The 9034-nt window shown below is 47.0% G+C and overlaps 1 protein-coding gene across 2 annotated transcripts; it reads right to left on the minus strand.

The window, feature by feature from the left end:
* Positions 1-4573: 4573 nt before the first annotated feature.
* On the minus strand, positions 4574-8703 carry msantd2 (Myb/SANT DNA binding domain containing 2). 2 transcript variants are annotated; one of them, XM_070917999.1, is made up of 4 exons: positions 8266-8703; positions 6459-6714; positions 6300-6363; positions 4574-5616 (listed from the first exon to the last, which is right to left on the minus strand). In XM_070917999.1, the coding sequence occupies exons 1-4, from the start codon at positions 8695-8697 to the stop codon at positions 4692-4694; spliced, it is 1677 nt and encodes a 558-aa protein (XP_070774100.1). In that variant the 5' UTR covers positions 8698-8703; the 3' UTR covers positions 4574-4691. The 2 variants fall into 2 exon arrangements, with proteins under 2 accessions (XP_070774100.1, XP_070774099.1); XM_070917998.1 differs by having other exon boundaries at positions 8257-8703.
* Between the last annotated feature and the right edge of the window lie 331 nt (positions 8704-9034).

Genomic DNA, 9034 nt, shown 5'->3' on the forward strand with positions numbered 1-9034 from the left:
GAGACGTGCCACCTCCGCCAGCGAGGGAGCGTCAAGTGCGCATCAATGCCAATGACGAATTCCGGTCAGGAGCTTCAAAATAAAACTCACTACCTGCCTAGACTCTTGGTGAGAGCTTTGCCCGCTCTTATTTTGAAGGCAACGCCGACTGACATCCGCTGCCTGTGTTTTACACCTTGACGCAGTCGCACCTGACGTGCAGGTGCACAAAGCCACTTTTCACGTGCGGTTTTGCATGCAATGCTGTAATTAATTCCCAGAAAAGGAAAGAAAGGCATCATCATTACAAGCACAAACCCCGTGTGATGCAGTGGCCGACATATGAGAAACGCCATTGCTCTCTTTTCCCAAATGTTCCCCACATGAATTGAAAAAATAAATAAATAAATAAATAAAGAGGTGGCAGTGGGAGTAGCACAGGTCACGTGTCTTTGTGAATGGAAGAGGATGTGTGAGAAAATTCACTTTGAAGGTCTCAGTCAAGCTTCATTTCTCCTCAAAAACACTCGTCACAAACGGCAGAAAAAAAACAAAATGAATGAGCCGATGATAAAATAGTCCCCAGTTCAAACATGCCACCACTGACCTGCTGTGACCTGTGTGCCTCTAAATAAGCTAAAAGGTGGGGGGGGGGGGGAAATAAAAATAAAAGAAGGTTTCATCAGATTCTAGGCAGGCATGCTGGTGTGCAACATGACAGTTTCAAACACCCTGGCTGGCTCAAGCGACGAAAACTCCCCCCATCCTTATTCTCCTCCGTCCCTCCCCTTGGAAACCCTCGGCTCCTGTTCTGTCATGTGTGAAGAGGCGTAGGTCTGAAAGCAGAGAAACAGACTGGACTCGGCCTGACGTGAATTCCCAAGGTGAGCTCACCCCGCCGATGTAAAAATATGGACTGACCTGTGCTCTCTCTCTCCGAGGTGGTCAGACCCCTTTATTTCCTTTTTTCTGGAGGTCGCCCCAGTTGCCTCAGCGACAAGGGCTGAAGCTAATGCAGGAGGACTGCTCAATTATGAGAGGTGAGCAGGGGTTATTCCTGTGATTAAATCCAAAGAAGCAGGGTCCAGGCCTTGTGGGGAGGAGATTTTGTTGTGTTGTCGTAAATTGCATCAGGGCCTCCAGCTGGAATCTGCGGCGTTCAGGGTAAAGCTGTCAAAACAGGCCTGTTTTTTTTTTTTTTATTATTTTGCTGCAAAAATAATTTGAGCAGGGGCAGAGAGGCTAATGCTGGATTCTGGACTGGACTGCTACCGCAAGCTCCAAACAAGTCTGGTAACATGCTGAGCAAACCTGACACCTGGAGGCCAAATGCATTACTCGTGCCAATTAATGATCTAGCCTTTCTTTTCTAATCTTTCTGGTGTTGTTTTCCTCAAAAGAAAAGAGGAAAATGAATCCATTTAGTATTATTTATTTTGATGTGTTTGATCTTGTGACGTCATCCTTATCAAAAAACATGTCGCGCACACATACAAACAGCACACTGCAAGCGTGAACATCCATTCTAAACCTTGGGAACAGTGCAGCATTCATAATCAGGGTTAGAAGATACTCCCAAGGTCTCAACTGTAAATGTAAAGAAACCATGAACATGCTGTTGGACAGCCATTCAAGAGAATGAAGACCGGCGCTCCCCATAGGCTGCACAGAGGTGGGAGGAGTTGCTGTGGAATTTCACCGGGCACGCAAAGGTGTTTCAACACGAGCTTCTTGTGTTCACCGCGGCCGGGCCCGGCCTCCAGGTTGATCCCTTTTATGAAGTTATTTTCTGCTGCAACTCGGGAGCAATCTGGAAGCAGTGCGACGACCACAGTGTGAGAATCTATTGTTTCTGATCGGATTATCTCTCAGATTATAACTCTATAGGGTAAGATGCGTGACGAAATCAACATGAAACCAAACGCACCTATCGAACACGCAACAGCAAGGTGTAGCGAAATGCTTATTTCCATTATGCATGCATCATTTCTGTCACTGAGTCAGAAATAGTTTTGCACCTACAATGTAAATAAAACAGCGAATGGCAAAATGTAACATTAATTATTAACTAACTGCCTGAACAAGACATGTTATTCATAACAAAAGGGGGCAGTACACCGTACATGCCTTTCTATTTGTCTCAGTGCATAACCTGTGTAAAAAAAAAAAAGAAAGAAGAAAAAAAAAAAGATTGATTTTTATTTCCTAGTTATGACGTCACATAGTTGTTCATAGTCTTATGATACTGTTTTTTTTGGGTGAAGTGAGTCTGGTTCTAGTTGCAAAGGCTAGTTTCTAAAAGGTCAGAAGCGTTGTGTCTCTGCAGGTACATCACAGATACATGCGCAGTGTCCGCCGTGGCTACGCCTCCCTCAGAGTCGCTGGTCAGGCTCTCCACATCCGACTGCCTGTGTTGTTGTTTTTTATGGAGGTATTAATGCATTTCAAAGCAATAGATTTTATTACACAGTGGCAAGAAATGCAAGTTATTTCTACTCTACCATGTGGGGACTTTCAGCTGAAGCTATCTGTGGCCATCTCCTGGCCACGCGGGTGAATTACATCCAATGACGTCTCAAATCCCAATCAATCCACAGGTATTATTCCCACATAGAGTTCATTGGAGGAAACAGAACTTCAGTTGGGTACTCTGCCCCAAAACAACAACAACAACAACAACAAAATCAAGTTTGCAAGGCTATAATTACAGGCGCCGTGCAGACTTGAGCTAAATGCTAAACATGTTCACGAAGACAACGATAACATGCTGATATTTAGGAGGGAGAATGTTTACTTTACTTACATTTGAATTTAGCGTGTTAGCACGCTAACATTTGATACTTTGCGCTACACACTAAGCACAGCTGAGACCGTCATTAGATCACCAAAGTGCTCACAGTACACACGTGTTAGTACATTACATTAGTCTGTTAATAATTAGGAATGTGGGGGGGTCTAACCGTGTCGAGGCACAGTACGGTGCGGCTCCAACAAACACACACACACACACACACACACACACACATACAAACTCATTTCCACTGTGTGGCAAATGACAGTGAGTGCCCCATTTATTGTTTCTCAGACATGTAAACATACAAGACAGTGACTTCCAAACAATCACATACAAGACATGATGTCAACCAATAAAATAGAAAATATCATATTTATCTTTATATACTGTATACCCAAACAAATGAACGTTGCAAGTTTGCAAAAGCTGGAATGCTCAAGAACATCGATATTCTTAAATATATATTATAGATATTTATATATATAAGGTAGATTTCATATACATAGATTCAATATGGACTTGTCCACTGTTTGATTCTGCTCTACACAGTCCCTTCCTGGCACATTGCACATAACCTCAGGAATCATGTTCATAAAGATTTTAGTCCGATTATTAGTCAAGGATGAGTAAACCTCTGCAGCTTATAGTCTTAACCTTACTAGAAGTTGTAGGTCAGTGCTCTTAGGCCTGGTTTATACCTGTAAGCAAGTACCACAACCACTGGCTCAATTACGTGTTATCTGCCAAACTGGTGCATTTGAAACACCAGCGTGTGGGAGGTGCTGGGAACTCAACGCAGCCTCTGCTGCGTCAGTTCCACTGATGCCCACGACCCCACAGCTGCAGCTAGAGACGCTCCAAAGCCACCAATACATTTTTGGCTTACTGTGTATTTACACTCCAGTGTAATATCAGCGATTTCTCATTTTGGATGATACAGCGGCACCAAAAACCCCACGCAAAGAAGCAAATCAATAATGTCCTCACTGATCGGGCAGAATATCACAGCAAAGACAAAGTCCAGCGTTCAGCGTGCAACGGATTCCGCTCGCGCAGGGGCAAAACTCTGAATGCCACCAACCTGGTCGAGCACGTGGACGCGCATTAGGGCTATAAAAGGCCGTCAAGCAAGAGAGCTAAACGGATAACCAAGACGGGCTTTAAAAGCGAGCTCCGTTCGGGCGCGCCGTTCCTTACGCGAGGAGGGAGGGAGCCCCCGGTTAAATGGAGTGCAGGCGTCCGGTGTTCACACGCTTGCTGGACAAACTGGTATCCAACGTGGGCCAACAGCATCTGCGCAATGCTTTTCTTCTCACTCTAAATTTGCATTGGAGGCATCTCTAGCTGCAGGACCAGTTCCATGTGCAAAACTTAAGGCATAAATCAGCCGTACACGCTTTGTGAATTCAGGTCCAGACCTCAACAGTCAAAGTAAAGGCAGTTTTAGAATAAATACACGCTATGGTCCGCTCGCTGCCTTTTTTTTTTTTTTTTTGCTACATCCTACTGAGGTAGACAGATGCATACTGCAGTAGTCACCTTGCCAACCCCACTTTCCCTGATGAGGCAATATCTATTTACACTAAACAAGCAGCAGAAACCTTTGTAGTGCACGATAGCCTAAAAGAATAAGTACATACTTCTTGGATGTTGCAGCTCTGTAATACTTAAGCCGCTGTTCCCGCATTTCTACACAATACATTTGCCGTATCGTGCGCAGTCATTCCTTTTACACTTAATAAGGGTCGAATGAAAAATCAATTCAACAGAGCTGAAAAGGCTGCAAAAATATGGCGGGCTCTTGCACACATCCATGCTTTATAACAGACAGAATTGGTCACTTTTCATGTTGCCTCGCGGGCTGTAACACTTGTTAATTATATCTTTAGGCAATATAAATCCGAAACACCGAGTGCAGTTACGATGTCTCTTTGTTGTTGTATTTCAAGGAATAACCAACAGCAATTTCGAGGCACTCCAACAGGGAGCCCGCCGAGAGGAAGTCCAGCTCCACCTCGATGAATTTTATGTAAATGGCAAAGCGCTGAGGAGAGTCTTCGCCCCCCTCGCCCTCCGGGCTCGCGGCGGCACCGCGGCAGTTCTTCTGCAGGAAACGCGTCACAGTGGAGTGTTCACCGTGGACGTACGTGTGCTTGCCAGAACCCTGAAAGTGCTGGAAGAGACACTGCTGTATGGTCCTGTCCTCGGCTATGCCTAGGTAGCAGTAAGTGACTTTAGCCCCAGTCCTGTCACTTTTCCCTGCGCCTTCTCCATCAGCCTGACTTTGCGCCCCGTTCTCAGACTCCCACTGAGGTAAGCTGTGGTCTTCGCCAACGCCCCGGGGAGGGGTCTGAGCAGCGTCGTTAGAGGACGACACTGCCTCGTAGCCAATAGCGTAGAGTCCATACGCCTTGGGGATGTCCCCAGGAAGGAGGTAGTGGGATGTGCCTTTGCTGCAGCCTGCTGCTCTGGACTGGGATGCAGGGATCCAGTCCACCTCCATGTGCAGCTCCAGGCAGCGCGCCTCGCTTATAGTAATGTCCAGGAACTTGTAGTAGACATTCTTCCAGTTCATCTTCTGAACTTTGGTCATGATGATGCGGCCCTCCGGCTTCTCTGGGTTGAAGTACTCGCGGAGCCTCTTGCCCAGCGGCACCTGCGAGCTGATTTCAGCGTAGTGGTAGCGCACGTCCTCGCGCCAGCGCGTGTTGTAGCCCACGCCAAAGATGGCCAGCTTGTTGGAGAGGTGCAGCCGTGAGAACTCAGTCCACGTCTGGAAGTGCTCCCATTTCAGCTGCACTGACTCAAGGATGCGCATCACAGTCTGCATCATGTCTCTTTTTCTGCAGAGAACCCAAGATATACATACTCATGACAAAGTAGTCCAATACGCTTCCCCTGTCAGACACAGCACCTCCTTAGCCTGCTTTTGGGAGCTTAAAATATTTCTGTTACCTCTGCCCAATTTATTGGTTTTCATTTTTTGTCTGTCAAGCCACCAGATGGCTATATATGGCTCAGTTTTTTTTTTCTGGTATTATTTATGCATCAATATCTCTAAGGCACACTTGTGGTGACCTTTGACAAAGTATTTAGGGACGAAAGTACAATTTTAAAACAAAAGGAGACCAAGAAGTGAAGTGGAGACTTTGGCGACTCCCTGTGGTCGTATCAAAAAAAGACACCCTGGCAGACACCACTGCACACGGACACAGACTTAAAAATGACCAAAATCCAACCCATCAACCAACAAAACATCTTAAAACTTATGGACTAGGAACATCTTTACCTTGAGATGGTCTTGGGAAACAGGGCTCTGAGCTGTTTCAACTGGCAGGTTGAGAATTAACTGGGGAGATTTCTGGTAAGTGCATCCCATTCAAAATACTGTCGGACAAATTACAGCGCTGGCTCTTCTACAGCAATTTGCGATGATTGGGCTAATTCACAATTTACGACACAAAGCGTTCTATCAAACACATTCACAAAAGGCTGAGTGAAGTCGCCTTTGTTCTGGTTGACTTACTGGATTTGTTCTGACAGCTCTGCTTGAATCTGCAGAGCTCTGTTTTTAGGCACCTGGATTTCTTCTAGAGAGAAAACAAACACACATATTAGTTCAAATTTCTCCGTTTTGTTTTGTTTTACTTATTGCCATCCGTCCGATGCACGCTATCGCACTCACCAGTCTCCATGTCTCCCTCCTGGAAGGCCGAGTCCAGCACCTGGTTGCACCAGTCCTCCTGGGAGAAGTCTTCCAGGGTGCTGCCATCGGACTCCATTTCCTGATACAGCCCACTGCTGTTGATCAGCACCGGGGCACAGCTCTGGGAGTCCCAGCCTCCCTGACCGAACACCTTCTCCAGCTGCTCTATAGTGTAGCTGCTCTTCCTCTTGCCGATGCCGTGCTCCTTCACGCGGCTGTAGCAGCGCCGCAGTGTCTGTGTGTGACGGGACGATAAATGGAACAGCAGTTGAAATTTGCCTGGCTGCCAACTGGGTGAAGTTTTAAGTTGGGCTACGCCAACCGAATCCATCGGTCCCCCTCCCCGAGACTGACCTTATTGAGCGCTAATAAGACCATCATACACATAAGAACGTATTCAAACACACAAAGTACCACAAATACAAAAGATAAGCTAAAAACCATGTGCATCAAAGTGTGATACGCAAAATGCCGTTCACAATTACAACGAAAATCTTCAACTAAAAAACAAAATTTACCTTAAAAGTGCCAGTTTACCATTCAACAGTTGAATAGCCTCAATGGAATGTGCTTCTTTTAGAGCGCTCAGAGCCCTTTGGTGAAGTCACACTTTTACAAACTGAAGAGACGGACGGAAAGGAGCGGCGGGTAATTTTAGACACAGCCTTGACTATTTCTATCGCGTCTTTTATTATATATATATATATATAATATTTCGTTTATTCGTTTCAGCAGACAGTCAGATCACCAAACCCAACTGCGAGAGAGGCAGCTGGACCATGGCTTTCCTTAAAATGCCAAATTCCCTGAGCTTCCGCAAAAAAACAAACAAACAAAAAAAAAACTCTGTCCCATTTTCAACTGGATTCCCCACCCTCACCTCTCCTGAAGTCTATGATCGTCACTTTAGCCCTTCCAAAGTGTCTGACGAGTTGAACGAACTAGTCGGCAACTCTGCTCTTTGTCCCTCAATGAAAACTCCGGAGTCTGTGAGCAGATGAGCAGACGTCTGTTTACAACACCCGCCGTCCTACACGTAAAAGACAGAAACTGTTAATTTGCGTATGAAGGAGCTCCATGCAGTGAGGAAACATATACTTGAGGGGGAAAAAAAATGGCATTGGATCGGTACTCTGTGCCCTGAGTGTATTGTATGAAAAGGATCAGGGTCATTTTGCCATTTCCATCATTATTTGGCAACTTGTTCAAATTCAAATGTCTTGTCATTTATAACGTGTGGAAGGTGGTGAAAAAGGAAAATATCTCTGATATGTCACATGAATATGGAGTGCTGACACGACCTGTCCTCTCTGACGAAGAGAGTAAATGAATGATAATTAATTGTTTTGGTTCATTTCACACCAATAGAGACAAACTCTTGAGCTTTGTGGTAAGAATATAAACTCTGACATTCAATTTGGTGATCATCATCATCATCATCATCTTTATATTGAATATTGGAACCCTGCGTCGTGGCCATAATTTAGTGCGACGTCCCCAGTTTGAGAAGTGACCGACACCTGCATTTATCAACGTCAGCTACCTCCACGGTGAGCTGCTAGCTAACGTGGCCGCGGTGATGTAGCTACATGTCGGGTCGACACCTGGGCATATTAAAACGTTACCGAGCCTCGCGTCTTTCACCGAAGTTACGTTGCGAGCATGTCCGACGTCCGTGTTAGCAGCTCGGTGTCGGAAGCTACAGGTAACGTTCGAGCTTCCCCTGGTGACGGAGAACGGACGGGTAGCCCGCGGCCATTGTTGCCTCCTCGTAAACCTTATTTACCTTCATCCTCTCCCTGCACTGGGACGGGGTCCGCTCGTATCCCAGCTCCGACAGGGCTCTGGACACCCGCTCGTACATGGCGGGACCGGGGGCCTTGCCGGAGAACACGGTGCCCGCGACCTCCAGCTGCTGCATCCTCGCCTCCGTCAGCCTCTCGTTGCCCCAGACCGCGATGAGGGCGTTCGTCTCGGACGGGGTCCACGACATCCCTCGGCAAGCCGTGAAGCTGTTGGAGGAGGATGAGGCCGCCGTCCGGCCCGCGGTCCCTGAGCCCACGTTCAAAGGCGAGAAGCGGTTCGGCGTCGAGGGATTCGAGTGGTATTGATTACTGTCACTCAAATCCTCCGACTCGGGGGACGGCACCTCGGTTTTCGGTATCTTTAACGGCGTCGATATCTCTGGAGAATGCTCCGCGTTACTGGACGCCGCCATGTTGCCTCTGTTGCTAAGGGGAGGGGGAGGGAGGGAGGTGACGTTCGGGGCTTTACGCTGGAAGGCATGGAGAAAAATGCGGCGCGGACGCCGGGAGAGCTGCAGAGGTGGATCCGGGATGGCTTTCAGGTAAACAAACAAACAAACAAACAAACGAACGGACGAACGAATTCTCCAGAAATATGAGACAGAGACAGGGGGCGTGGCTATGAACCGCCTCAGAGAATGCCCCCTCCGCCTCCCTGTAAAGAGAAAATAGTCCCATCGAGCCCCTTCTGCCTCTAAAGCAGTGGCACTGCGGAGGTGACTGTACTGTGACCAGGTACTGCTCTTAAGT

Source organism: Enoplosus armatus, chromosome 13 (genome assembly GCF_043641665.1).
Source record: "Enoplosus armatus isolate fEnoArm2 chromosome 13, fEnoArm2.hap1, whole genome shotgun sequence".
Taxonomy (NCBI): domain Eukaryota; kingdom Metazoa; phylum Chordata; class Actinopteri; order Centrarchiformes; family Enoplosidae; genus Enoplosus; species Enoplosus armatus.